The 27,931-nt window shown below is 50.7% G+C and overlaps 9 protein-coding genes across 9 annotated transcripts; 6 read left to right on the top strand and 3 right to left on the bottom strand.

Moving 5' to 3' along the window:
• Positions 1 to 25: 25 nt before the first annotated feature.
• BGZ61DRAFT_594901 (uncharacterized protein) lies at positions 26 to 2,840 on the top strand (the record flags this gene model as incomplete). Its single annotated transcript, XM_046256873.1, has 5 exons — positions 26 to 186; positions 247 to 301; positions 357 to 863; positions 912 to 1,097; positions 1,143 to 2,840. 5 exons carry the CDS (start codon positions 26 to 28, stop codon positions 2,721 to 2,723), a joined length of 2,490 nt encoding a protein of 829 aa, XP_046093910.1. The 3' UTR covers positions 2,724 to 2,840.
• Positions 2,841 to 5,256: 2,416 nt separating this feature from the next.
• BGZ61DRAFT_468378 (uncharacterized protein) lies at positions 5,257 to 6,350 on the top strand. The gene is made up of 4 exons (XM_046247871.1): positions 5,257 to 5,333; positions 5,389 to 5,561; positions 5,610 to 5,814; positions 5,868 to 6,350. The coding sequence occupies exons 2-4, from the start codon at positions 5,548 to 5,550 to the stop codon at positions 6,339 to 6,341; spliced, it is 693 nt and encodes a 230-aa protein (XP_046093909.1). The 5' UTR covers positions 5,257 to 5,333; positions 5,389 to 5,547; the 3' UTR covers positions 6,342 to 6,350.
• Positions 6,351 to 6,507: 157 nt separating this feature from the next.
• Positions 6,508 to 9,223, bottom strand: BGZ61DRAFT_487385 (amino acid permease-domain-containing protein; the record flags this gene model as incomplete). The annotated part of the gene is made up of 8 exons (XM_046249963.1): positions 6,508 to 6,696; positions 7,005 to 7,093; positions 7,261 to 8,013; positions 8,069 to 8,159; positions 8,213 to 8,384; positions 8,442 to 8,708; positions 8,855 to 9,084; positions 9,131 to 9,223. 8 exons carry the CDS (start codon positions 9,221 to 9,223, stop codon positions 6,508 to 6,510), a joined length of 1,884 nt encoding a protein of 627 aa, XP_046093908.1.
• A 1,253-nt stretch (positions 9,224 to 10,476) lies between these two features.
• BGZ61DRAFT_575095 (uncharacterized protein) lies at positions 10,477 to 12,125 on the top strand (the record flags this gene model as incomplete). Its single annotated transcript, XM_046256177.1, has 6 exons — positions 10,477 to 10,780; positions 10,833 to 11,017; positions 11,079 to 11,362; positions 11,419 to 11,721; positions 11,772 to 11,903; positions 11,952 to 12,125. Exons 1-6 carry the CDS (start codon positions 10,554 to 10,556, stop codon positions 12,123 to 12,125), a joined length of 1,305 nt encoding a protein of 434 aa, XP_046093907.1. The 5' UTR covers positions 10,477 to 10,553.
• Positions 12,126 to 12,454: 329 nt separating this feature from the next.
• BGZ61DRAFT_541758 (uncharacterized protein) lies at positions 12,455 to 13,193 on the bottom strand (the record flags this gene model as incomplete). The annotated part of the gene is made up of 3 exons (XM_046255086.1): positions 12,455 to 12,653; positions 12,721 to 12,956; positions 13,050 to 13,193. 3 exons carry the CDS (start codon positions 13,191 to 13,193, stop codon positions 12,455 to 12,457), a joined length of 579 nt encoding a protein of 192 aa, XP_046093906.1.
• A 3,669-nt stretch (positions 13,194 to 16,862) lies between these two features.
• Positions 16,863 to 18,249, top strand: BGZ61DRAFT_405882 (glycosyl hydrolase). Its single transcript, XM_046243144.1, has 3 exons — positions 16,863 to 17,372; positions 17,435 to 18,031; positions 18,095 to 18,249. The coding sequence occupies exons 1-3, from the start codon at positions 17,106 to 17,108 to the stop codon at positions 18,197 to 18,199; spliced, it is 969 nt and encodes a 322-aa protein (XP_046093905.1). The 5' UTR covers positions 16,863 to 17,105; the 3' UTR covers positions 18,200 to 18,249.
• Positions 18,250 to 19,246: 997 nt separating this feature from the next.
• BGZ61DRAFT_468376 (chaperonin 10-like protein) lies at positions 19,247 to 20,626 on the top strand. The gene has a single exon (XM_046247870.1). It carries the CDS (start codon positions 19,419 to 19,421, stop codon positions 20,445 to 20,447), a length of 1,029 nt encoding a protein of 342 aa, XP_046093904.1. The 5' UTR covers positions 19,247 to 19,418; the 3' UTR covers positions 20,448 to 20,626.
• A 903-nt stretch (positions 20,627 to 21,529) lies between these two features.
• BGZ61DRAFT_374552 (uncharacterized protein) lies at positions 21,530 to 23,828 on the bottom strand (the record flags this gene model as incomplete). Its single annotated transcript, XM_046242344.1, has 4 exons — positions 21,530 to 21,940; positions 21,992 to 22,283; positions 22,330 to 22,753; positions 22,808 to 23,828. The coding sequence occupies 4 exons, from the start codon at positions 23,826 to 23,828 to the stop codon at positions 21,530 to 21,532; spliced, it is 2,148 nt and encodes a 715-aa protein (XP_046093903.1).
• A 320-nt stretch (positions 23,829 to 24,148) lies between these two features.
• BGZ61DRAFT_215920 (uncharacterized protein) lies at positions 24,149 to 25,746 on the top strand. Its single transcript, XM_046238054.1, has 2 exons — positions 24,149 to 24,948; positions 25,005 to 25,746. Exons 1-2 carry the CDS (start codon positions 24,218 to 24,220, stop codon positions 25,633 to 25,635), a joined length of 1,362 nt encoding a protein of 453 aa, XP_046093902.1. The 5' UTR covers positions 24,149 to 24,217; the 3' UTR covers positions 25,636 to 25,746.
• The last annotated feature ends 2,185 nt before the right edge of the window (positions 25,747 to 27,931 follow it).

The raw sequence follows: 27,931 nt of genomic DNA, 5'->3' as shown, positions 1-27,931 counted from the left end.
AAACGCTGCCGCCAAGCTGTTCAGCATGTCTGCGGCAAATCTACTCGACAAATACCAACATCAACCTGTACCTCAGAGCTACAATGCCGGCTTCGTCGCTCTTAGCTGCGTCGTCAGCCTCATCGGTGCTGCCTCGACTCTCGAGCTGATCAGTCGCCGGACGGGGTCAAAAGGACTCTTCAACCAGTATGCCCGTCGCCCGACATGACCACGAGGCTAGCGAGAACATGCAGCTGACCAAAATAGAGTGCTCCTTGTGAGCTCAGCCGTCACTATGGGCGGCATCTCCATTTGGTGCATGGTGCGTGGCCAAGACACCTCCGAGGCGTTGCGTGATATCTGCTTACATCTCCCAGCACTTCATCGGCAACACGGCTATCATCATGGCCAACGGAGAGACAGAGCTGCAAATACAGTTCTCGAGCGGCTTTACCGCAGTCTCCTTCTTCGTTCCCATCGTTGTGCTCCTTGCTGCCTTTGTCGCCGTTGGTACGAATAACGCTGTGTCTTGGCGGAGAGTCGCGGCCGGCGGTGTCCTCTGCGGAGTTGCCATCTGCGGGATGCACTATCTTGGAAATGCTTCGATTAGCAATTACGTATGCATCTATCAACCAGCATATATCGTCGGCGCTGCAATCATCTCCATTATTGCGAGTACGATAGCTTTGGCCATCTTCTTTATATTCCGGGCCATGTGGGTAACCTCGTGGCGGAAGCGTACTATTTCTGCTGTTGTGCTTGCGAGCGCTGTTTCTGGGATGCACTGGTGTGCAGCTGTTGGGACTCGGTATCGGCTCATCCACATCAAGTCCAAGGACAACAAGCTGTCACGGAGCGCAACCGTTATTGTTGTCATCTGCCTGGTGTGTTTATTGTCAGTGTTTATGGCGGCAAATTGCTAATCTGGACAGTCTCTCGGTGCTAGTGCTATCATGGCCGGATTGGCGATTCTCCGCGCCAACAACATGCGGAAGTCCGCCCTTCGTGCGCAGCAGATTACCTTGGCTGCTGCTGTATTCGACAAAGACGGAAGGATACTCGTTGATCCCGATGGATTGATCCCTAGTACAGTCATGGCAGACTCGTTCTTGGAGAAGGTATGCACTAGTGGCGCTGTTGTTGGATCACTCTGACTTTGTTAGAATACGAAAGAAGGCTTCACCACCGCTCATCCATTATTCCATTGGATGTTCCAAGCCTCGAGAAACTGGGGGGGTATATCTAGACTGATTGACGGTATGAGCCATCATTTGACTCAGTTATCAGACCCGGGTTCTCACGGCAAAGGAAGACACGGCATCCAGTTGATGAACGAGCATGGCGAGATAATCGAAGGCTACGATGTTGTCTTTCGCGAGTTGTTTTGTCTAGCAGCTGCTGCGCTGAGCCATCGACTGCACGAGGATCTTGCCTCTGTCGGACTTCTCTGGGATGAGATCCTCCCAACAGGATCGGGGCCTAAACGAGCCCACGAGCGAGCCGACGTAGAGAGTGGCTTCGACTGGCAGCAGGGATACGCCCGCGGATCGCTCATCGTCCTCGTTCGCCGCGTCAACTCTGATAGCGAGGCAGAGCGGTTGATCTCATCCGGTCACTGTTTTGCCGACCTCCGACAGGTCTGTGACATCATCAGATGCAGCATGCAGATCCAATCCGCCGACTTCGAGGCGAAGCTGCGAGACATGGCTTCCTATGCGACGGAACAAGATCGAGTCCCGCCTGGTGTGCACTTGGGTTTCTTTGCCATCAGACCGCGAGTCAAGCTCGGATTTGAGGTGCTCGTGAGAAAAGGGTCAAGGCACGTCCTCCCGTCCACGGCGCTTCCCATGGAGAGATTCGAGCCATGGCAAGCGGAATTCCTGAAGCATTTCCAAGACTTGACGGTGGTGAAGCTTCTTCAAAGGCTAGGGGACAGTGCTTCGAACCGATCCCCCCGCGAAACCGAGTTCGCCATGCAGCTTAGCGATGCGATTGAATCTCTGCGCGAGTTTGTTCAAGAGCCCTTCTTCGAAGATGCTACCTTTTCGCCGACCATTGTGCGTCTGCATAGTCGCCAAGCGGAGACATTCATGATCGCACTGCGACTGGTAGTCCCTATTCATTCAGTGCCGTCTGGTCCCAACTGCGAATTAGCAACTCTGGGCTTTTTCAAGATGCGTCAGGTAGCTGAACGATTCCAGCAGGGGTTCATGGAAGACGTGCACCGGGAGTTTTGGCCTATCATAAAGGCAACTGGAACTCATACCGATGGGTCCCAAGACAGACAATCGGGCCTCTTGCCCAAGTTACGGCGTTTTGGAAGCTCAGAGACATCGAGGTATTCCGACTCTGTCCAGACAAGCTCAACGGTCAACTTCTGTTCACCTGATGGAGGAAAGCGCTCGCAGTCAATCGGTACAATCGATGACACTGAGTCGAATGCCTCTCGGGAAAAGATTCAGCAGTCGCCACCATCATATGGTGGTATCATGGTGTCCCAAGAAATCACGATCAAGGTTGAAGGCGGACACTCAGACGCGAATGCGTGTCATGAGCCGCCAGAAGTCCAGAGCGCTGGAATCACCAACGCAGCATCAAAGACGTCAGGAATACAACTGAGACCCATGGACCATATAGGGACTAACATTCAGGCCGGGTCGTGGGGCGAGACGGATAATCATAAGATGGGCGCTATAGTGTCATTTGTGGATATATTTTTGGCGGAATGTATGAAGGGTCGTTGAGTAATAGTACTCTCTTGATTTGATCAAATGTTGAATGGTTCGATATGGGCTTCGTGGAAGTCTAGTAGTTCTTCTGCCACGTCTCCGTCCCGATGACACAAGAGAACAACATCATTGCTTACACAGTTGCTAAATTCCAAACTCCTCTACCAACATTATCTGCAATATACTTAGAATCGCATCCCTAATCGTATTGAGATTCCTGCTAAATATTCGGTTAATTGAAGGGCATCTGCAAGCACCTAAATTGTGTTATTCCGCCTGTGTCTAAGTGTGGCTTAGAGGCTTGCACAAAGATTCACCCGGCTGGTTGCGAAATGATACTATTGGTCACGTCCTACCAGGCGCTTACAGGTCAGCAAGAAGATAAGAACCTGTGCCGCCTGATTGGACTTTCTTTTTATTCCCTGCACTTGATCATTAGATAAGCCGCGCTGGGTTGTTTCCACCCCAACCTCAGCCCGGTGATGGATACTTCCTCGGTTATCATCTTACGCCTGGTAATTGTCCCTCATCGAAAAGGCCATATCCCGGACAGCGGAGTCTCTCGCGAAGGTGGAGTGAGTCAAAACGATGTTCCAGGACTGGCCTCGGCCTCGCCGTAGGGACCCTTCGCGTCAGGTATCCGTCATATCGTCGCGTTCAGCTCCTGAATCATCGCGTCCTAATCCCCAGGAATCATCTCGCCTTGGCTATGAGATATCGTCCCGTCCGAAACCCCACGAATTATTTGAAACCGAACAACGCCACTTCACGGATCTACTGGCCCCGAATATATCACAAGGTTATCGCTATGCAGCTTCTGGTCTCGGTCAAAACGACGCCGTCGTGGACGACCAGTCCATATTTCTACGTAATGACGTTCTGGATGGCCTGATCAACAAGAAGATACTACGACAAAGAATCTTTGGGCGATTATTGCATCCGGCTGAGAGGGAGATCGGGGACTATTTGGAGCAAATACTCGGGTCTCGAGAACGAAGCCGTCGCCTTATCTTTCTAGTCATTCTTCGTTACGGACATTACTCAATGATGGAGAAGTTCGAGAACCATTTTCTCAAAGGTTCAACTCAGGTTTTCGACACGGACCTACCCTTGAAGACGGACAAGGCTAAGGATATATTTGGAAATGATCATGGTCAGCTATTTCATGATCAGCAATTCAAAGTTTTACCCATCACCATCGTCGATAACACCAGCAATCAGTTTGATTTCCGGCGGCCGTTACCTTACATAAGACAAACCAAAATCGGGGAAGGGCAACATGGCACGGTCTACAGGGTTGAGGTTGAAAAGGGACACTATTCCACCGCCGATGGCAGAGTAAACAGAGATGTGAGTGCATTTATAAAAAACAGGATAATATGGTACATCTTCGGTCCTCCTGTGGGTGTGTACCAAGGTCCTCAAAACTCCTTTAATATGACACGTCTTCAAACCGCTAACACCATAGTAATCTAGGTGGTGGTTCTCGCTAGAAAAGATTTCGCCACGGATGATTTGGCAAAAAAAGCATTCAAAGCCGAAAACAAAGTGCTCAAAGATGTCATCAACCCGAAAAGCCCGCAAAATATTGCAATCGTAAGATCGATATGCAGCTTCACCTTTACCGGTACGAACCAGTGTTTCGGAAGCATATTTTTCGAGCAAGCAATCTGCAGTCTAGAAGACTTTATCAGGGACGATCAATACCGGCCAATCTCGGGCACCCAGCAACGGCAAGACAATCGCTCACTCAAAATGCAGCGGCAAAACATAAATGGCATAACGGGCATCTGCAAGGCATTGGTGTGGCTGTCAGAAAAGTCCGCTGCGGATGACGATTTACCGTATTACCACTGCGACGTGAAACCAGCCAACATTCTTGTGTGCACCAGCGGCAAGGGTGAGGATGATCCTTGGGTCTTCAAGCTTGCCGACTTTGGCGAAGCTCAACAAAGAAAGAAAGACAACGCACTTTGGGCCAAGTTTAGGTCCGATAACAGTACATCTCGATGGAAAGGGACATACTCTGACAAAACTAATGGACAAAACAGTGAAGTGTGGTCGTTTGGATGCGTTCTTCTCGTTGTCCTCATCTTCAACCGTGACGGGAAAACTGGCATCGAAATCTTTGAGGAGGCACGGCGAAGAGACCCCAGTGACAACACCGACCATTTCTCCAACGCGAAAGGAAGTGGCTGCAAGAAGATTGTGACAGATTGTATGAATGATTTGATCGAGTCGGGTGGCGGCCCAGCTGCGCAGTCACTGCGAAAGCCATTCGTGACTTACGTCAAGAAAAGCATGCTCGTCAATCACTCAAGCCGCCACGCTCTGAAGGATATCAGAAGCAAGTTGCAGAAAATGCTCAGCGACAGCACATGTGTCGAGGTCAAGATCACCAAACATGATGTACCAGAAGGGATCACATACTGCACCAACAAGTCTAACGGGGCCATATTTTACCATGCCCCAAAAGCGGTGCACATGTATCATGAACATGACAACTTCAAGGACAGCATCCATGCCGACGTCAATTCTAAATGGTCCCCGACCATCCGCCCGAGGTACCACTCATCATCAAATCATGCCATCTTCCTCGCAGAAACGTCATATGGAGACTTGAAGGTCCGTTTCTCACCTACCGCCGATTTCATATTAACTTGCTCACCACTTAGAGTAGATCGTCCAATACGAGCCTTCTGAACACTTTGGAGTCCCAACGTTCCGGACGATTACAAGCAAATCGTTGCAGCTGGTGGCTTTGTCGCCGGATGTAAGGAGGCTTGCTCTTGTTTATAGCTTGGGTGAACACTACTGGGCCCAGATTCGCATATTCGACATGTCAAGTGTACAGTGAGTCCTTTGGAACTACTTCGTCGGTGCTCAATAACAACAGCCTAGGGACGTCTCTCTCGACAACGCAAGGGTTGAAGGTCACGTAAATGAAAAACTAAGGAGTGTCGACAGCAACCGCGATCTCTTCTTCTCTAGAAATGGCGAATACTTGTATCACGCTTACAAACCTCGCGGCTCCGCTGAACTCAAGATTGAGATGTGGGACACCTTCACAAGTCAGCGAACGGCTATTTGGAAGATTCCAAACCAGGTCAGTTCGTTCTTTGTAGCTGAGCACCCCTTCAGAATACTCATGAAACAAAGGATACGACGCCCAACGGCTTCTTCATTACGAGCATTGTGCCTCTGAATACCGAAGCAGGTTTCATATATGTCAGCCATGGGGAGTCAGTTGAGAAAACGACAGCCTCCTCCACCAAGGACAAGACAATACTTGCGAATATTGCCAGTGTGAAGAAGATACTGCTCTCCGCTGACGACGAAAGGATTGCCATCCTGGTGACTCGTGATAAAGGGCTTGAAATATACGGGCTCACTTTGTCATGCACAACTACTCAGCCGATAAGGTTCAAGACTGATCGGCCGCCAGGAAATCCCGCGATTCCCACACCAAAGAAGCTCAACATTCTTGAACCGATGACTTATGATCCCAGAAGAGATGATGCGGCACTCCAAGAGGAGGGTCTCAACATGAGCCTCTTGGTGACAAATTGCGAGAAAAAGACAACATACAAATGTAATCTTCAGAGTCTCTTTGAGACTCAGACCGAGGAGTAATGAATTGAGGTAGCACATGTAGCATAGGAGTATTAAATTCAGAGTTCGTACCGAATTAATTCATTCAACACCGCTCACCTCCGTCCTTGAGAGACTCTTCAGCGCACAGGCACGAACTGTGGCCAGTCTGCTCTAATTCACCTTTCAGAGCACCTCTAGTATCTCATCATTCGTCCTCGGCCTCATCTCGTCCCTCTTCCCTGTGTTTGATCTGATCATCGAGGTCGTCAAAAATACGATTGACTTCAGTCGGATCGCGCAAGTCAACACCGAGTCTAATCCTGGGCCATGCATAAGATTCCGAGGGCTTTCTGGTCCACTTAAGCACAGCAGTAAGGACAAAGAAAAGCCCGACCTAGAATAGTTAGCAAGCATTCTGTCTCAAAGCCGACATAGGTTGAACTACAATGGAGAAAATTGCAATAAAAGATGACTGTTTCTTGTTGAAGACGGCGGTGAATATTCCTCCCAAGACGATGACCATGGTGCATAAGAAAGTCGATAAGGCGGAGATGGCGATCCTTATGCGATACCACGAGTCATCAACCTTCATAATGCTCTTAAATCTACCAGAGACAGTGATATTAGGGTGTCTACAGCGGCTAGAGGTCCCTCTTCTGATTAGCGAATGAAATATATGGGGGGTTTATCTGGTTAACGCACCATCGATAGAACCGGAGAGCGGAGAGTGAAATCAAGCCCCAGGTGATGATACATGACACAGAAGCCATATGAGCAACCACATCGATGGCCTAGATTGGTCGGGTCAGTTGAAACAGGCTCAAATGGTGTAGGAACAAGCTCACGCGAATGACTTTGACGCCGCCTAAACGCATCAAGACTGGCAGCAAGAACATCCATGCCGAAGCAGAAACAGAAACCCAAGGTACGCCCCACGAAGTAGTGATAGATAACATACGGGCAATCCAGATGCGTAGTCCTCTGGCGTCTTTGTGCTTTCGGGCGTAAGCAGAAGTATACCCGAACAGTGTGCGCGAGGCAATATATAGTGCTGCACCTGATGTAGAGGCAATGTTGGTAATCAGAAGACCTGTCAAAAAGTTTGCCAGGACACCTTTCTTGTGTAGCTTGTCTGCGCTCATGACAAAGATGGAAATGTCTGCATTGCAGGGGTCGGAGTTATCGGTCCATTCCAAGGACGGCAGTGAAACACTCTTCCAAGAGACATTCTGAGTGACGATCCAACCAGCCCACATGTAGATGACCGTGATCACCAATGGGAGCAAGGATGCCAACTCGAAGGGATTATTGGAAGTACTTTCGGAGCTTCTAATATCGGTATCGAGGACTGAGAGACTCTCGCTTTCTGCAATGTCTCTTGTGACAGTACCGTCCTCGGTAGACTCTGGAGGAGGGTTCAGATCCTCGGTAGTATTAGAAAACAGAGAATCGGCGTCTAGATCATCGCTATTGGTTTCAAAGACGACTTCTTTCGCTGTGACGGCGATCGCCTCGATGCCAATAAAAGCGAAGGAGGCGATTAAGATGCATGCAACAAGGGCTGCAAACCAACCACCATTCCAGCCATCCTGGTGTTTGAAAGCATCAGTGCTAGGTAGAAAGGATGGGGATGCTTCAGTGATTGTCTTGGTGGCAGTGCTTTGTGTGGCAGTGTATGTGATTTCAGGACTAATGTCTGCTACCTCGGAAACTTGGGAGCAAGTCAGGTAAGCTTGATTCGAAGAGCATCAGAATTCAACGCCTACCTGTCGGGTTGATAACATTCATGGTGATGATGATGATCAATGCGATAACCAGCTTAATGAAACCCAATACACGTTCAATATATCTAAACCACTAAAAGATGTAAATAATAGTCAATTATTTCTAGTGAGAAATTGATAACTCACTTGGACAGGCAGCTGATTACATGCCCACGGCACAATTAACGAAATAGCACACACGGCAGCTGACCAAGTTTTGAATTTGCGACAGGTTTCTGGATTGTCATCACGATCGTAGTACTGTCCTAATTCAATGATGACTGTGGTAAGCCCAGCAAAGCTGAAGCAAAAAGTGAGCCTAGACATCATGTCCTAGACGTTAGCCTTGCTCGCGGATGGCAATGGCTCCTCTCACCAATATAGCAGGGCCACAACTTGGGCCACCTCCTTGTCAACAAACTTTTCAATAAAGATGACAATAGCGCCTGCGATGGGCCACACACGCAACATGGTTGTCAGGCAGTGCATGACCATATAGGTAAGGAAGCCGAGGAAAGCAAAGGAGTAAATAACGGCACCCGGACCACCAGTATTCAAAATGATTCCCGTTCTGACATATAAGCCCATTCCGATGACCGTGCAGATACCGATCATAAAGATGTCGATGCTATGTAGCTTGCGCCTAGACAATAATCAGCTGTGAACGGCCATGCATGGTTGAATTTATTTATTACAGTAGAGTCATCGGTCTCCGGTTGTTTACCGGGCTGGGAAAAAAAGCGTCAGTCATGCATGATCTTGGGATCGAATTCTTAGAAAGAGAGTTACCCTGATTGCACAGGAGGAGGAGTGGGTTGCCCTGTGTGGCCCAGGTGACCAGGTGGCGACGAGTTCCAATTTGGAGACCTGTTCATGTCGCCCATCTCTATGGGCTGGTCGTCGGACATGCTGAAAATGATGGTGCGATTTTGAAGCTTACTCAAAGCACTAAATGTCTGGAGATGAAGTGTGACTTCAGTTGGTCCAACGGAGGCAAACACGACACACGGAACACAGACCTGCGTCAGAAGAGAAAAGGGAGATTTATTGAAGGTTCAAACTCACCTTGGCTACGTCGAATAACGGGCACAAGGAATCCAAAGGTGCCAAGGCCAAATGAAATGCAGGCTGAAGCCAATATGCATGTTTGTCTGCCATGAAGATAGAAGAAATAGCCCTGATTGGATGCCTGACCTCCCCTTCAAGCCCTGTCACTTGAAATGGGGCTGGGGCGTCTAAAGAATAACCGAGCTGAAAGCAATGTGCAGCGTCTGCCTGTCTTGTGCCACATGACGAGGCAATATACAGCTCTGATTGGATGCCCGGTATCTCTCACAGTTCGGTCGGCCGGGGCCAAGTCAGCATGTGCGTTTCCGTGTGCCATTCATAGTGGCCGATGAGACTGAGAACGCAGCCTGATTGCAAAGAGAAAACAGCACTTGGACGTTTTGGGGCTCGACACGTCACTTGCGCCCGCTGGAAGAGATGGTTCGCATGCAACACGCAAATTGGTCCGGACTGACTCACATCTCACGCTGTCGTAGTTCTTTAGGCTGAAGGCGTATATTATCAGCCAGAGCCCGATTGAACCAACCCTCGGCAACGCCGTTGATCCACGATGCCTCGAAAATTGCCGCGCTTCTCTGTCAAGCTCCGTTACATTTCTGAGGAAACTCTGCTCGATCTTCTGAAGAGCAAATGGAAGATGAGTAAAAAAACCTGTGGAATTGAAGTGAGCCTTCTCTCATTAACTCGGCGATGCACCTGCTAACCAAATAGATGGTAAACGACGTCTGGTGGTATAACGCCCCTGTTAAACTCCAGCGCCAAGAAGTAATGTAAGTGTATATATTAGTCAAAGTCGCATGGATGGTGCATAGAAAACGACGTCTGGTGGTATAACGCCCCTGTTAAACTCCAGCGCCAAGAAGTAATGTAAGTGTATATATTAGTCAAAGTCGCATGGATGGTGCATAGAAAACGACGTCGCTCACATTTGTCTCAGCAACGCCCAGCAGGCGGCCTTGGCTGGTGCTTAAAACTAATGAGAGGGACAGAGGGCAGTGATGCAACTCCGCCGCTGGCTCCAGTTTCACGGGGGGCTTTTCCCTTTGTGCCAGAAATTTGCTCACCTTAAGGGAGCCATCGGATTTGTTTTAGTTAGTCACTAGGGGGCTAAATGTACTGTAGCAGGGCACAACCAGGCGAAAGCCGCCCGCTGCGGGTTGTACTGCCTGGGTGGCTGTGTTGGCGTCAAGGATAACCTCGGCGGTTGCATAAGCTTGCATTAATATGAATGATCTTCCGCCTGTATCTCATTAGTTTCTCGAACCTTCAATCAACACAGAAACCCATTTCTACAACCTAGATGGTTCTCGAGTGAACGAATCCGAAATACAACTCCCCCCACCCAACAGGACATAATCTCTTGACGAGTCTTTTTTCTGAGCCCCAAGTACAATTTCTCATTTCCTTCCCAGAGATAAAGATGGAAATAGAAATGGAATCGCGAAATGACATCCACCTGGACCTACCATACACCGATGACGCCATTTTCGCTCCCGAAGATAAGTCTTACATGGATTTGCTCGAGTTTTTCGACGCCAGCGACAAAGAATCGGAAGTTCAAGGACAATTGAATCGGTCGAGGCGCATCCAGAGCAAACACGATCTTGAAACTCATATGCGCAACGACAGCTTCGTCAGGAGAATAGCGTAAGATATCTACCAAAAGAATAAGAATTAATGTTTCTGACACAGAGCCAAGTATCGTCTACCAACCATTTTCTTGGGCGCCGTTGGATGTCTCCAAAAGCATGATCCATAGGCTTTTGACTCTTGCGAATGCCATGCGTGACGTTTGGGACATTGTCCTATCCTTTAGAGCTCAGAATACCGAGGTCGAGGAAGCGTTTTCGCCTTGCTCGTGGAGGCGACACAGAGCCATGAGGGGTAAGATCTTGACATGGCCCATCTATGATGAAAACCGAAGCGGTGACTGACCCTTTGCCAGAAACATCATACATCTTCAAATACCCCGAGCGCAAGGCTTTGGGTAAAGGAAATGTCACTTGGGTGATTCGACAGATAGGCCTATATCACCAATACAGCCTCGAATCGGAAAAAAACACATGGTTATTAATCTTTCCAAACCGCCAATCGTACTCTCTCGATCGAGTAACAGAAATCATGGACCTGGACGAGCACCCCCTTCAACCCCACCTCTGCTGGCAGTCTGCGCACATACAAAATTGGAGATGGTACATGGTTGACCTTGAAAAAGAGTTCCACGAACTAGTAATTTCTTCTTTTTTCCCTACAAAATTGTAAGGATATTGCTTACTAGGTTCCAGGCTATGGACATCCTGAATGTGGAAATCGAAGAAACCCTGGACTTCAAGACAACATACGACCAGCTCTCCTCCCTTCGCTACATCGAGACGAGGCTTTCACCCTTGGAACCCATTCTCTCCTCATATGAGCGTGTTTTCAACGAGTTGGGCTTTTCAAATGCGGAACTGCGAGAGCGCCGTCGAATATCGGAGGAGTCGGCAAATGAGTTTTCAGCAACCTTGCGGAATCTCCTCATCCAGAACCAGGCGTTGATGTCAAATGTGAAACATCTGCTCTCACGCGTACACAGCACAATTCAAGCAGTAAGGCAAAATTCGGCCCATAAAACTCTCAGCTAATGCATCTTCGGCAGGCCTCGGGTACGATCAGCCTGAAGAGTCAGAATACCACCGAGCAAATGTCGAACCACATGCTAGGAGATAGCGCATCCATTCGTGTCATCACTGCGGTTACCTTAGTGTACCTTCCAGCGTCTTTTGTATCGGTATGCCTTCCTGCCTCGTGGGTAGCTTTGATGAGCTAACTATAATAGGGATTTTTTGGTATGAGCTTCTTCGACGCCCGCGATGATTCGGGCTGGTCAGTTGTGCCATCAGTATGGATTTATTTCCTCGTTGCTATCCCAATGAGTGTCTTGACATTGATGTATTGGAAATGGAGATCCCAAAGGTGTCTAAGGATGAATGTAGATGTATTACCTGTATAGTCTTAAGTTGAATATAAGGTGTTGGTCTTCACACTCCAATATCTCATGTGTTTTCCTGAGCCGCTGAACCAACCAGCATCTGCCTCGCAATATGGCGGCTCCAGTGCGAACCATCAGCCCCTCTATGTCCCGTGTCTATAAAGTCCATGGAGACCAAACAGGTATCCAGGGGTAGGATGCGTGATGCCTTGATACTCAAAAGCCGACTCAAACAAAGGAAATATACAGGATGAGCGGTTACGTACAGCATGTCGTACCACCCAAGTGCCGTGGATGGCAGCGCTGGTATACGTTGGCTGACTCTCCCCACCGAGACCCAACTAACAACCTTAATTTCTTGGCGAATACTGAGTGTAGTATTGTTCGGTTTCCCGGCCGGCTTGCTGGGGGATGGAAGGGACGGGACGGAGCGGGTAATTGTCGTCGAACGCGTCTGTCAAGTGGGCAAACTTGCGGTTGTCGTCAGGCTCTTCTCGGGGGCGGCGGAGCTCAATGCCGGACAGGATGGCGGCGTAGGCGGACATGACGCTGGATAGTTGTTCGGGTCAGCACCGCTGGGGCGTCTCCCGAGTGTCCTCTTGGGGTGGTAGCTTACCAGATGAAGACGGCCAGACCGATGATGGCCCATCCCATGATGCAGGTCGCCCCGAGGTCCTTGTCCAGGGGGCACATGGCCGAGGTGGACATGTGGGAGAAGTAGACGACGGCCCCCCAAAAGGCGACCTCGAGCGTGTTCAGGATGAGGCAGGCCTTGCGACTGTAGAAGCGCTTCATCCTGCGGTTGTGCTCCGTCAGAAGTTGGTAGCCTATAATGAGCGTGGACTTGCCTCCCTACCAGGCGTGGCCGATGTGGATTAGCATTCCGTGCCAATAGCGGCGACCATCAAATGCCCGCTCCTCGGGCTTGGGGGCTCTTTCACTCACCATGCCGAGAGCAATGGTGTCGGCTCTAGTCATGGGCATATCCGCGCGTATCATACGTCCCACGGTCAACCCTACGGCCCCCATGATCAACAGCAACTCGAAGATGTGCGCGTTGGTCTTGTGCTCGGGGTCAAAAATGCCCATTTTGTCGATGTTGGCGGTATCGTAGCCTTGGAAAATGTGTGTGTGAAAATCGGTAGGGACAGACTACGGGCTGAAGTTGGCAAGGCCCGCTGAAAAAGTTATGTGATGAAGTATTATGAAGTATAGCAGAAAAAAGAATGTTGTTTTTGAACTCAACACTAATGGAACGGGACGGTTCGGCGATCTTGATATATGTACTGCTACGAGGACAATAAACCAGGGCCGCCTGGTGGCTTACGTCTCCTTGTTCGAAGATTCTTGGCTCCTTCGTGTTGACGTTAACCATTCAGCTAAGGTGGGGAGCTGCCAGGATGCTTATTTAGATTAACCATATCCCAGAACCCTAAACGCGTATCTGCCCGCCAAGACACTAGCGACGAGCTTGGGTACGACGGAGATGCCAAGTCGACGGAAACAAGCTGCACGTCTGGGAAATGTTTGAGCAAATGATAAGAGACGGCGGCATCGTCAAAGGCTGTTTCTCCTGCAGGGCCGACCAGGAGGAATGGAGCAAGTCCTGCTCAGCCACGCACCCCTGACCTGGGGGACGTGCAATTGTGTAGGCACAGAAGAGCTGGCGGTCAGCCGAAAAGGGGGCATCGTGTACAAGTCAAACTCCGCGTATGCACACGACGGACCGGGATGAGACCGCGGAACCACGAAAGCCAAACGTAATTCGGCCCCGGCCCTGGATTGCTCCCCACTAGCCAGAAATAGTTCACATTAAATTTCGATGTAATCTGATCGTCTGCCAATGGCATCGGGTTGCGAGACCGATCTCATCCCTTGCCAAACGTATTAATCAGCCTTGCTGCGCCCCGCCCCCCCTCCGAGACTACTGATACATCCGGCCAGGTTTTAGCACCTGGAACGATATATAGAAGCAGGGCCATGGAGCACATCAAGTTCATATTTCTTAGCGTTTTATAAAGCAAACTGATATCAAGATGCACAAATCAGCGGGTCTAATCGGCCTAACCCCGGCGTGTGGGCACACGTAGCCAATTTGGCTCAGACATTCCCCGCCATTGAATATTTCAGTCAATACGAGACTGACACAGCTAGACAAAGTGGACCAAGCAGATACTGACGAATCTGTCGTTGGTTGGCAGTCAGGTTGCGAGAAGAGAAAACTAGAAACTTTGCATCTCTGGATCCGGCAAGAATCAATCCCCTTCATATCTCCCTTCGACGAGCTCATTAGGTGCCTTGCCACCGCCTATCTCAGATCTTGTCGATAAATACGTTTCAGCGAAGCCATAAAGGCAGTTGCAAAAGTCGTATCGTCGCTAAGAATATACTAGGCTACCAGTCTGCTCCAAGATATGCAAGAAGAATTTGAGCAAGGAGAAATCGGCGTGATCAGAATTTGCGACGCAATGAGGTAAAGTGACGACAAACAGGGTTATTGAGTAAAGGTGAGCCTTAGAGCACGTTAACTATATTTTCTTCTCTTTCTTTTCTACAAATAGCTCATTAGTACTCACCAAACTACAAAATGAGGCATTGATTCATGACCCAGAAGCGTGTATTGAGCATGTGCCTCGATATGAAGATGCAAACCCTCCATTGCTGCCGCTTAGTAGAGCATAATGATCATGTTTGAAAGTCCCGATAAATTGACCGCGCGGCAGACAGGCGTAATCTTGGAGCAGTACGTGACGTCAGCTGTACCAAAGGTGCGGTCGAAAATATGTTTTTGATACGCTTGGGAACTGTCATGTTGATGCCAAGATTCATACCAATCAGCAAGTTGACTCATCAGCGTAATCCACGATGACTCGTCTCTCCTCGACGCTTCTTGTTCGTTATTCTCGTTATTGAAGAGTCTGATACACCTGAGCTTTTTTTTTCCCCCCGCAAATTCGATGACTTCAAACAAGGATCAATCCCAACGTTGGCGGCCACGATCGTCGTAGATGGTGTATGGCTCGACTTTAACGTCCATGTCTTGAATTATAGAGGCCTCGTCTGACGCTGAGGACCAGCCACTTGTCCGAGTAGTAACCATGTTGGAGCGGACCACGGATTCGATTTGCTTCATCTGGCGGTAATGCAGTCAATACGAACTGATAGCGGCAGCCGAGGGCAAGACAGTATCTCGCAGAGGTTGAGGGTGGCTTCCACTGAAGAGCAAGATCGCCTTGAGTCTGTGCTTTGAGTACCTATTTCTCAATTTCGGTAACCGACTCTATGGAAAGCCGCCCACTCTCAGTCAGACGGGGCCTTTGGAAGGTCCTGAGGGAACTGTAGTTGAGAGGCATACTTGCCGCCATAGAGAGTAATAAATATTTGTGAAGGGAAGGGTCGCTACGGCCGTCGTGGTTTCATCTGAAGCGGCCGTGGACTACAGACAGAAGAATCTGGACGCGTACGACCGATCCCTTATAAAGGAGACCTCATCTTAGGGGAATGGTTCCAACATTCCAGACAAGAACAAATAGCCTCTATCCTGGATCGGGGGGGTTCAATTCTGGAGAAAAGAAAGCTTGGAGGAATGGGGCTTGAGGACAGGTCCGGATATGCATTGAGGGGGAAATGATGGCAAGGTTGTCTGAGTCCAAGCTAGCGACTGCACGGGCTGTTAAAGAATATCATGTGACACTCGGCTATCTTGAAGTCGAGGAACTTGGGGAGTGGAGTGAATCTGAAAGAACTGCAAGAGGAAGAGCCATATGCTGACCTAGCGATCGGCATCGTTTTATCAGCCTACTCAATATTTTGGATACTAAAAGTGACACGAAAGTTCCATCGAACTCGTCACTGCTGGACAAGAACTCAGCCATGCTAATCCTGACTACAGTTATCCCCGACTCATCGCAATGATACGCAATATTTACGTTTGTAACGTTAGATAGTCAACCAAGCGGTGAATTGAGCTTGAGGACTTTCAAAATCCGGGGCATACCGACAGAAATATAATTAAAATAACAGACCCCACATAGTCCGAAGAATCCTGCGATTCAGAATCACCAACTCCATACTTGACACAAGGGGTGGTGTGCGTCCCGCGGCATCAGGCCTTGAGACAAGAACCTCCCCTACCCTAGATCTCAGCCCTCGCTATGATAAAGCTCTCCAAGCTTAGGTCGTTGAGCGCGAAGGCAGCGGTATAAATTTATGTACTAACGTTCAATAAGATTTCCATGCCCGAAGTCTCTCACCTTTTAGCGTCAAGTTTTCGCATAATTAATTGAAGTCACACGCTACATGATCTACGTGTGGAAACTGCAGGTAGTCACGCTTTAGCACAATTGATCGCACCTAGGTCCTACGCAGCATGGAAACACCAAACCCTTGTTGATAATACCCCTTTGCGTCTACTTATCTGTATATATACCAATGTGGCAGGTCGCAACAGAAGCTTTAAAGCCTTGAGGTCTCCACAGCCTTTGGTATTTTCCAGGTAATCAAGAGCAGGGAACAGCCTCATGGGCTTACTTCACTCGGCGCTCGCCTTCCGAAAGTTGTCCAAGCGTCTGATACAATACCAGCCTTATGCGGTCAATTAAACGAAGAAATTCCCGGTTGTAGTTTTTCCGTTGTCGGATGATGGCGAAGAAGCCGAGTCTAATGGCGCGCTTGTAGGGATTACCTACCCAAGATGGAACAAACATCTCCACAAATCGTTCGGACGATGGCGGAAAAACGTTAGCCGATCTAGATGTAATTGGTACTCCTAGATTAAAGGACAGCGAGGGAGGAGCGCTGTTTGAAGAGATCCCCTGTAGCCACACGACTTTCTTGCGGCTCCGTGAGTTCCGGCTCTCGTATTGGAGTGCTTAATGGCTTGTCAAGGAGGGAGGTACCGGCGCGAGGCAGTCTATAAGGATTCCAGCTCTGGCCGCTCGGCTTTCACGAGACTTCTTCTACCAACCCTTCGGCTCTTCCTCAGGTCATCGCTCTGTCACCATGGTCAAGATATCGTCCCTCCTCTCCGGCCTGGCTCTGTCCAGTGGCGTTTTCGGCTACGCCAACCCCAAGGCTTGCTCAGGGGTTTGCAACAACGCGCACGACCCGTCCATCATCCGACGTTCGGATGGCACATATTTCCGCTTCTCTACCGGCGGACGTATCGCCATTCACACAGCGCCGGCGATAGAAGGTCCCTGGACCTATAAGGGCGCCATGCTTCCGAAGGGCTCGGCCATTAATCTTCCTGGAAACCAGGATCTCTGGGTAAGTATCAAGCTGCCCAGGTACCATTCATATAACCATGACTTACGGGATGAATCCTGCAGGCCCCGGACGTCATCCAGATCGGCGACCTGTACTACGTCTACTACACTGTCAGCGCATTTGGCTCGCAGAACTCGGCCATCGGTCTAGCTCGCTCCTCCTCCATGGACGTGGGCAGTTGGACCGACGTCGGCGCCACCGGCGTGCGCTCCGATAGCTCCAAGCCATACAATGCCATTGACTCCAACGTCTTCAAGGATGGCAGCACGTGGCGCATGTATTTTGGAAGCTGGTGGAAGGGCCTTTATACCGTGCCCATGAAGAACACCCCAACCGCCGCCGCCAGCGGTGGTGGTTCAACCCAGTTGGTCTATGAGCCTGTGACGACGGCTATTGAAGCTCCGTACCTGTACAAGAACGGCAACTACTACTACTTATTCTACTCCCAGGGCAAGTGCTGCGGCTTCGACGCGGACAGACCTGCTGCTGGCAAGGAGTATAAGATCATGGTTTGCCGATCGACCTCGGCCACAGGCGGATTCGTCGACAAGAAAGGAAAGTCCTGCGCCAGCGGTGGCGGCTCAGTTGTGCTCGAATCCCATGGATGGGTCTATGGACCTGGTGGCCAGGGCGTGTACAAAGACCCTAAATATGGAGCGGTGAGCTGACCTATTACAATATCCTACGTGCGCCGTGTTGATTCTAATATGATGCCATGACAGGTCCTGTACTACCACTATGTGGACACCAGAATCGGATATGGTGATGGCCAGAAGAAATTTGGCTGGAACACCATCGATTTCTCCAGCGGTTGGCCCACCGTCTAATTGTCTCCCCCTTTATGTATATATACACACGTAGACCGTGTTTACCTTCGAACCTACATATTTCCCCGTGCTAGCTGTATAAAATTAGAGTTATTGCGCCAATTGCATTCCTCGGAATTACTCAGACATGATCAGCATCGTCCGATCCCACGGCGTTGGCCAGTCCAGTACGCATGCACCTTGTTGCCGTGCTACCAAGGTCCGTTTGCCCACCAGTATCGCCAAAGTTGGGCCTAGTTTATCCTTCAGCTCATTACTAGCTTCTACTTTTTCTGATTCGGCACTACTCGAACCATACTAGTCCTCGGAATGTAGACATCACCGTTGTCGGCCTTGGAGTAGCCGGTGTCTCTGCAAGCATTTCCGCAGCTGAACAGGCCGCTTCTGTTGTCCTGCAGGATGACTCTCACGAAGGCGGCGTCTCAGTATTTTCTGGGGATGTGGTATACGCAGGTGGCGACACAGATCAACAGAAGACTGGAGGCTAAGCGGAAGACAGACCTCAAAATAGGGATGAATCGCTACCTCCAGTAGTAGTGATGCCTCACAAAGACAACCGATAGATACTTGCGTCCCGTACCTAGTCTACGTCTGGAATTGATGAGCGTCTCCTGTGCTGGCCGTAGCGATTTTACCAATCTCCAGCACCACGGACCAGCTGGACTTCCAGAGAGGACAGCAGGTGAAAAGTCCGCAGCGAGGGAGACTATTTGGTCGAATGCTTTAGCGCGAGTGATTCGCGTCGCGAAAGTCGCATCGCGTCGAGTGCTGCCGCCATAACGAATGGCAAGTACAGCATGGCCTCAGTGGCGCAGCGTGTTCCTCCGCCACGATGGATCGTCAGCATCTCGCTCTTCGCTCGCTGTGACGCTGACCTGCATTCGTCTAGCGCGAGAGCGCGAGAAGCGAAGAGCGAGAACCAATCAGACTGCGGAGCGAACTGGCGACCAAGGATCGACGAAGGATCGACATCCATGTCGACTGACTGAATTTGGTTTATTACCCGACTAAGTGGGCGAGACACACAATAGTATAAGTAAAGTGTAGAGAAGGCATCGAGTTGCTCCCTTGATTTAATTATTCAGGACTCCAATTCAGCCCAGATACCGAGACATCCAAGTCTTCATACACCAACTCACACAGTAACCAACCTCACTTGAACAACCGCCATCCCGTTTTCTATTCCCTTCTCCTTCAAGATACCCGTCAAACCACCAAAATGACCACTCACACCATCCGCAAGGTCGTCATCTCCGCCTTTGGCGATCCCTCCAACGTCAACGTCGTCACCGCCGACATCCCTCCCCCAGCCAAGAATGAGGTCCAATGCAATGTCATCTACGCTGGCTTCTCCGGTGCCGACATCAACATGCGTCTCGGCTCATACCCCATGCAAAAAGCCGCCCCGCTGACACCCGGATACTGCTTCGTCGGTCGTGTGAGCGCCAACGGCGACAAGGCCTCCAAGTTTAGGCCCGGCGACCTGGTTGGTGCTCTGACCGTGTATGACTCTGAGGCTCAGAAGATCAACATTGCTGAAAAATACCTGATCGCTGTGCCCGAGAGTATCGACATGCGAGAGGCCCTCGGCGTTGTCCTCGACTGGAACACCGCCTATGGCTTGGTTCACCGCGCTACTGATCTGGTCGGCAAGGGCCAACGCGTCTTCGTCCACTGCATGAGCGGCGCTGTTGGATATGCTGTGACGACTCTCTGCCTACTACAAGGCGCAACGGTCTACGGCACCGCCTCGGAGCGCAACCATGCCGCTCTACGTCAGATTGGAGCCAACCCATTCACCTACGCCAACAAGGACTGGATGACCGAGATGAAGAACCTAGGCGGCGCTCATGTCGTCTACGACCCTATTGGCTTCGAGAGCTGGGAAGAGTCGTGGGAAATCCTCATCCGAGACGAGCCCAGCCGTGTGGTTGGGTTTGGAGGCAACATGAACATCATCCAAGGAGACGCCGGCAAGACGCGATCGCAGTTTCCTGCGCAGATGAAGCTTTTGGCCAAGAACGGCTGCCTCTTCACCAAGAGAAGCACCAGCTTCTACTATATTGACCGCGATCGCTCTACCTTCATGGAAGACCAGCACGCCATCATGCAGCTGCTTGTCGAGGGCAAGATTGAAGTGCCCATCAAGAAGATCTGGGACATGGAGAACATCCGAGAGCCTCATGAGAACTGGAACAAGATCCCTGGTATGGGTTCCTGCTTGATTCGCGTGGACCCTTCAGCTTAGGAGAACAACATGATTGAGACTACATTGGGGAATGGCATTTTTGGACTTGGATGAAAAGAGCATACGCGGGACTGTTTTATATAGAACATGATGAAATTCTATTTGGCAATTACATGGATCTTCGTATCCAACCATTAGGCTTATTTGAAGTCAAACTCTTCATAAAACCAATCAATTCCCTCAGACATTCCCAATTATCATGACTGACTGATAACTTTGACACTGGACGCATGTTGAGTGCTTGGCGCCGAGATGCAATCAGCTCTCAACAGTTTCCAGCCGTGCCTTTGAAGCTGCACATTATAGATGTGACGTTTGGGGGAATGTAGTTCTATTCCAGTTGACTTGAGCCTGATCCAAGGCCTCTATGGCTGAGATCCGGGCTTGGTTGAAAGAGTGCGACGAGCGCCACCCACAATCTCATTTGACGATTACAGGCAACCAGATATCTCGTGCCCCGATTCTTCTGACGAGGACGAATTCTGCAGGAACGAATCTTCTCTCGGCGCACGGTTCAATTCGCTGCAAACCGGACTTACTGGGAGTGCGACAAAAGTTACGCAGGCGAGGGTCGAACTGATTCACGAGGCTTTATTGAGCATCAACTCCCAACCAGGTCGATTGTATGCTGTATCTTGGATGACTACCGAGGCTTTCGGCGAAGTCAGTACCCATACGACGAAAGCTCTTTCGGTAAGACTGCCAATTTGCACAGCATGTGGTGACAGATTGTTGCTTCAACTCCAGATGCGGGCTCAGCAAACCAAAAGACAAGTTGCCTGCCATGCTCTCTGGGAATGGAACCATTGAGTTTGCTGATAGAATGATAGGGCTGGTTTGCTGGCTTATGGCATCCTACCCATACTGATCTCGATGTACTGGGGGTATCCGATCACAGGCAATTGGTCTGCATAGATGCAATGCCCTCTTGCTCTCAGGTGTCACGCTAGAATGCCATACCCTCGAAACCTGCGCAGCAGTGACAAGCCATGGCGACTCAACCAGCACGTAGTGCACCCATGGACATTTTACTGACAAATATTTGACCTCTGTCTACACCACAGACCCTCCAGATGACCCATTCAATCAGGCAGGCTCTGGTCCACATGACCCTGTATTGACGGCAGTTCCGGCCGCAACCATTCAAAGGTGTCTAGAAGATCGAATTCAAAGTCCAGCGATGTATCTCCCAGGTCCCATTTCCACGGTTCGAAAACGGGCACAGCCTGTGGAGCTCCGCTAGCCGGAGGGGTTTCCTGCGTCACCTTCTCCAAGACCAGACGGATGACCCGCTTACATGACCTGCAGAGGTCACTATTCGGTGCATTCGGCGAGACCCAGTCGAGAAAGCCTATCAAGAGGAACAGCTTCTCGATGATGGCGAAGCGCGTCGGGCCCGGCTTCCCGCTGGTTGGCACCACGTCGGGGGCTGCGGTTTGCTTGAGCAGCTCCTGGCAAAGGATGCCTCCCGAAGGAGCGGCATATGCCATTACCTGGTTATAAGATCAGCTAAAGCATCAAAGCGAGAGTCTATCATCGCGTACAAGCCACTCCATATCTATCGCTATCCGGGGCAACCGGTCGAGATGCGTCCAGGAAAGTAGTGTAACGGACAACATCTCGAAGCTCACGGCCACCAAATCAGCCTGGCTATCGTAGCCCCTCTGGATTAGGAGCCTGTGGATGAAGAAAAGGTTGTGCAGATGTTCGAGATGGACCAGGAAGCGGCTGTAAACTATAGTCGGGCCAAGGCATGGATCGAGCATATCCCCGTGCTTGTAGTGGAGACCAGCGGGAAGGGCTGCCATCATATCAGACTCTCGTCGCAGAATATCCCTGCGGGGTTAGCCTCAAGCTGTGCTATCGTCGCATTGTGGCTTACAAGAGGGTCTCGACTGTTCTTTCAAGCCCGTGACCCATGGCAATCTCGAGTAACTCGTCTTTCAAAAAAGCAATTGCGGTCCGAGCACGATAGATGGTCGAGGAGGTCATGACGCCGTTTTTGTTCCAGCCGGTGGCATTCAGCTGTTGCATAGCCTGGGAAAGAGATACCTTGTCTCCCAGAAACACATCGTTATCAAGGTCCAGCGGCAGAGGAGTCAGCATGTACCGGCGACTGAGGGCCGGCGGCCTGCCGGTGAAAGAGGCGAGTAGTTTGTCGACGATGAAGACAAAAGCGCAGACTCTTCGCTTCCACTCGGAGCATATCGTCGGCACATATTTGGGACCGTCGGGCGCACATGCGTGTAGGCCCAGAAACGTGAGGAGGGAAACCGTATCGCCGTGCAATTTCCACATCAGCGGACCTGGACAAAAGTGTCAGCCATTTCAAGCCTGGCAAGCCTGGATGAGAGGCTCACTGGTATCTCCGGATTTCATGGATTCAAGGAGCCCCCGCCGGAGAAGCAAGAAAACCAGCAACGAGTTTCCGTTGGTTAGACTCTTGGAGATTTCGATGCAAAAGTCAATGGCCTCGAGATAGTCTGTCACATCGGATTTATGCTGGGGGTTCCTCAGTAGCTCGGCGTAGAGCGGGGTTGACTGGTAGGTACAGTTGGCCCAGTAAAAGAAAATGATGCCCATCGTCTCCCATCTGAGGTTGGGTCCAGAAAACTGACGCACCCATTGCTCCGGGTCTTTCTCATCCTCTCGCAAAGGTCGTGAAGTGTTGTAGCAGAGCCGCTTTGCGATTTCGCCAAGACCGGCATCTGTCCGGTCATCGCCTAGATCCTGGCCAAAGGTATCGTAGAAGGAGTCCCGCACTCGATGGCCAACGAGACCAAGCCATATCTCGTTGGGGTTGGAGTAGGCGTTGCACAGTCTCTCGCCTTCGTCCCGGCGTGGGACTTTTCTGAGAACGGCCAGACATCTTTCCAGGGTCCGAGGGGATAGCTCTGGCAGCTTCACAGAAGGGGCCGTGTCGACCTGCCCGGCGTTGCTACTATTCCCGCTAGACCTGCCGCGAAGGATAGAGAGGTTTTCTTGGGCTTGCTCGTAGATGTCGCAGAAGCTTGTCGGGCCCAGATATCCAGTCTCGATGAAGGGGTACCTTGGGAGAGAGTCCACAGTGGGCCTGATATTACCAACATTACTAGTGGAAGGTTCCTGGATTTGGTGTCCTGGGGACGAGACGCTGGAGGTTGAGGTGGGTAATGCAGATATGGGTTGGCCAGGTGAGAACGGGGTCCGGATTGACATGCGCGAGTCGACGATGTACTCGCAATGGATACTTCGGGCGGCCTTCTGGCACCTACGACAAATGGGCTGATGGTTGTCGCAAGCCACCTTGCGCTTTCGGCATGGCTCGCAAGCCTGAGGGCGTCCATTTGGGCGGCGAAGCACCGGTCGGCTCGGTCGGTCAGACGCACGCTGTAGCGGCATGAGGGCGTCTACACGAATGAAGGAGCCGTTCACCACGACCTAAGAAACTTGGGCTCGACAGCATCTTCACCAGGTTGACGAGAAACGTGGTGAAGCCGATGATGATGTCGGCTTCATCGGCTTGGATCCCGGGAATCCGGCTTAACAGCTCGGCTTGGAGCGGCTCGACAGCGATTGGATAGTCAATGACATGGTGGCGCAGCTCTGTGGCTCGAGGCGTGCCACTGTGGCATTGTGGCGGTACTGTGGCTTTGCGCATTGCGACCCCACCCAGTTGCCCTGCCAAAGCGTTTCGTCATGGCACCAAAACAATCCATGCACCTCAACACCAAACCATCATGGCCATAGACTCGACGAAACCAGCACTCAGCACAGCATGAATTGACGCCATGACGGACCATCAGAGAGTCCTCGATTGGATCGAAACATTGCTCGGTTCCCCCCAAGCCGGTTCTCCCCAAGAATCTTCACTGCGACAGCCGACAACAATCCCATTGGGTCGCGGCAGTAAACGAACGACATTCCAAGAGCCCAGCCCGCCGCCGACCGAAGAGAATATGGAAAATACACCGACCGGGAAGCGACGGAAACTCGATGTCGACAGCACGCCACGCGCCAGCAACCAGCGGGCACCCAGCTTGTCCGCAGCATCGTCCGCCTCAGAGCCGTATTCCCTTCCCTCGCGATCATCTTCGCCGCTCAAACGACAGGTCATGGGCCTCAGCCTCGACGACACAGGGTTCGATTCACGCCATCTAGACATCGATAAGCCACCGGTACTCAGCGCCGCCCAACTCTTCTCCGCTCTCGCCGACATCAGTGACGGCGACGGCATCCTGCCCTTCGACCGACGCGACGAGATTCTCGACAGCTCCGAGGTACGAGAGATGGGGCATCGCCGTTGGAAAAACGCATTCAGGGAGTCAGCCGAGTTTCAACATCTCCCAGGCCGCATCCCATCGCCCCAAGAGGTAGCAACAATCTTGAAGAGGGCAACAGACTGCCAAGAACTGGGACACGAAGAAGCGGGCTGGAATGAAGAGGTCCACGGCCACCTCTTGGCTGCAGTCTTCAGGGGACCTCTCGATTTAGAAGAAGGTCTTTTCAACTACACCAAATGGCAAGTTCCTGGACACGCACCTAGACAGATGGGCTTATGCTAATAACACCCGATAGCACTACTGTTCGCCCACACAAAAATTTCCTGCCGAGATCGATTGGAACAAAGATGATCGACTATTGCATTTATGCTGATCCGAGTCGCAACGACCCTGCCCTCGCACACACGCTCCAATCACTCTGCGAAAAGACACCGACGCTCTCTGTCAATCATGTCGTCCATGTCAAGCGCCTGCAGTTGCGGCCAATCGTGCTGAGCATTGAGACTAAGGAACCAGGCCAGAACTTGAACGCCGCTGAGGTGCAAATGGGCACTTGGCATACAGCCCAGTGGACATTCCTGCGATACACGGTTCTCCTGTTGCTGCGGATCAACACCCAAGGATCCCTCACGGATGACGAGTACAACAAGCAGGTAGACGAGGCCATGTCCGAGCTACCTTTTGTACCCGGAATAATTGTAATGGGCCACCGGTGGCTTTTTGTCATGTCAACTCAGGGCGTGGGCAAAAAGATTCAGTTCTGGACGGAGTATGAGTTTGGCAGCACTCATAACATCAGGGATATATATCAGATCATCTCGGGACTGAGGGAGCTTGCTTCATGGGCGGAAACGGTTTACTTGCCATGGTTTCAGAAGCATATTCTAGATAAAGTTGGAAGTGAGACGAGTAATGACAAGACATGAATAAATGATAATGGCATATTGATATCCTTCGATGTACAACTGTCACCTTGAGGACTCTTGTCTCTGGATATGGAACGTGAGACTGGGGACGAGCTACTAGGAACAATAAACTGGAACGAAAGCCTAAGGATGAAAGCTGGGAACAAAGGATTGGAAACTAAGACCTCTGGACGTCAGACAAGGAATAATAGACCAGGACTTACTGCTGCCAGCTTTTATGCCACCTTACATCTGGGGCACGATTCGATGGCCATTTTTTTCTGGTTTGGTTGCACTTGCTGTGACGTCGACGTTTTTTCTCACTACCTCGGCATAAATTCCATGCATCTTCCTCCAAGACAGTCCCGTCTTGCCCCCTTCTCAACCCGGTGCCACCTGTGCTTCGCCAGTACGGGACAGTCGAAGCTCGAGCACGACAGAAATAGCCTCATGCGCGGAAACAGGCGGCCCAAGGGCAAGACCAGGAAAAAAAATCCCTCCTCGGCTAACTTCGAGATTGACCCTGTTCGCCCAAGGAATTTAGGAGTTCCACATGATGCATGACGAAATATAAACCGGTCAGTACTGGACTCGCGCCTTACACGGACGAGTTACGGAGAGCACGACAGGCGGCCAAGAGACGAAGCAGAGGCTGGCTTTGAAGATGGTAGGGCAAGGACAACGTACTCGGACACATTATCGCTGCGGACGAAGCCTCCAGAAGGTCTTGTGCGTTTCCGGTACCTCGTAAATCGCTGGATCAACACGACTCTACGGAGGTAGGCCGAAAACCCGACACGTTCATCGATGGCGGTGAGACCGAGAAAGGACTTCGCCTCAGTGGAGGGGAAGGCGAAGGCTGGTTCGGGGGCCCCTTGCCTCCAAGAACACCGGGAAGAAACTCGACATGGGTCTGCTCGTCAAAGTACACAATATGGAGGTTCTCATAGAGTTTGGAGTCCATGCTAGCTCTGGTAAGCTCTTGCTTGGCTCTTGCTCAAAATACTCAAGGATCAGGACATCGTCGAGGATTTCAAAGTCACTTCTGGGAAAAGGGTCATACTTGTTGTTCTTGGCTGGATGAATATCGAGGTCGTAGAGGCGGCAAGGATGAACGGGAACAAGCATATGATGGCTAATGTTTGTAATTGGGGCGAAACAGGGTAGGTGAGCATGTAACAGAGGGCACGTCACTGTGCTTTGTATGACCTGTTGGATAATAAAGCCTTTGGGCCTTTTCAGACGATGCAGCCGTCGCTGTTATATGCCTTCCTCTAGAGTGAAAGCACCACTCGAAAGGTTGCCATCCCGACATGACTGAGGGTAATCTTACGCATTCATATTCAGGAATCAAGCTCGTTGTCAGTGAGCAATAAGGCTTAGCGAGTGTCTTAGCGGACGGATGAACAGGGAACAGGCCACTCAACGGAACGGCAAGAGCAGAAATGTAGAGGATCTTCTCTTGACGCCCTGACCATTCCCAATGAAGCCGCAGACAGCTCGAATGACGGTGTCTTGACCCCACATGAGTCGCGAGGTGAGGAAAATGCGACGTTAGTCGTAATAATGGACTCCACATTGCCGGGGATCAAGGGGGCTCCCGGGTAACCGGGTTGAAGCTGCTCCTTGGCACTGTTAGGGTCTCATGATTAACTGCTGGCTTGTACTCGCACGCCACGCTCGTAGCTGGCAAATCTTCCTAGGTTAATTAGTTATTACTACCTCTATTAAGTTAGGCCTGGTTGGCCACTGTCAAGACTCGATATATTGAGAAAGTCCAGCGCGGCATTTAGCACGGTCTTGGCAATTCGATCAGACTTGACCGTGGGTCCGATCGTTCTTCCATCCAATAGCCTCAGCTGGCAGGTGATCTGACGTCGCGCTAGACTTTCTCAATTTCGCGAATCTTTACAGTATTATTTTATTCCATAGGCTGGGAGGGGAAGTAACTTACTTCAGGGGGGAACTAGGTCTCGGGTAGTCCGACTTACGTGAGAAAATATGGATCTTGTCCTTATCATTTAGTCAACCTTCGCGATACCGTATCGACTCGGTAAATTCGTACTAAATTTCTTCTCCACTTATCCAGGCAACCCAGAGCTTAACTGTTAAATCATTCGTTGTGGTACGAAATATGGTAGTCGTGATAACTGCGCGTGGACTGATGAGCCATTTTAAGTGGAGGAGAAATCCAGTACGAAGTTATCGAGTCGATACGGTATTCTGCTGCATCCTATCTATTATGCTCGCGTCTGGTAACCCTGCTGCTGCTAAAATTAATTTGGCACCCGAGCTGAGTAAGTTTATCTGACACTAA

The sequence above is a fragment of the Ilyonectria robusta genome (assembly GCF_021365365.1).
Source record: "Ilyonectria robusta strain PMI_751 chromosome Unknown BGZ61scaffold_73, whole genome shotgun sequence".
Lineage (NCBI taxonomy): Eukaryota > Fungi > Ascomycota > Sordariomycetes > Hypocreales > Nectriaceae > Ilyonectria > Ilyonectria robusta.
Note: the sequence above shows the minus strand (reverse complement) of the source record. Positions and strands in the feature narration are given on the sequence as shown.

Bases quoted from the DNA above. Each gene is read 5' to 3' on its own strand.
- BGZ61DRAFT_468378 (XM_046247871.1), top strand. The intron at 5,815-5,867 runs GTCAGTTCGTTC...CATGAAACAAAG, and splicing joins TTTGGAAGATTCCAAACCAG to GATACGACGCCCAACGGCTT.
- BGZ61DRAFT_405882 (XM_046243144.1), top strand. From the start codon at position 17,106: ATGGTCAAGATATCGTCCCTCCTCTCCGGCCTGGCTCTGTCCAGTGGC. The intron at 17,373-17,434 runs GTAAGTATCAAG...TGAATCCTGCAG, and splicing joins CTGGAAACCAGGATCTCTGG to GCCCCGGACGTCATCCAGAT. The intron at 18,032-18,094 runs GTGAGCTGACCT...ATGCCATGACAG, and splicing joins AAGACCCTAAATATGGAGCG to GTCCTGTACTACCACTATGT.
- BGZ61DRAFT_468376 (XM_046247870.1), top strand. From the start codon at position 19,419: ATGACCACTCACACCATCCGCAAGGTCGTCATCTCCGCCTTTGGCGAT.
- BGZ61DRAFT_215920 (XM_046238054.1), top strand. From the start codon at position 24,218: ATGACGGACCATCAGAGAGTCCTCGATTGGATCGAAACATTGCTCGGT. The intron at 24,949-25,004 runs GCAAGTTCCTGG...AACACCCGATAG, and splicing joins CTTTTCAACTACACCAAATG to CACTACTGTTCGCCCACACA.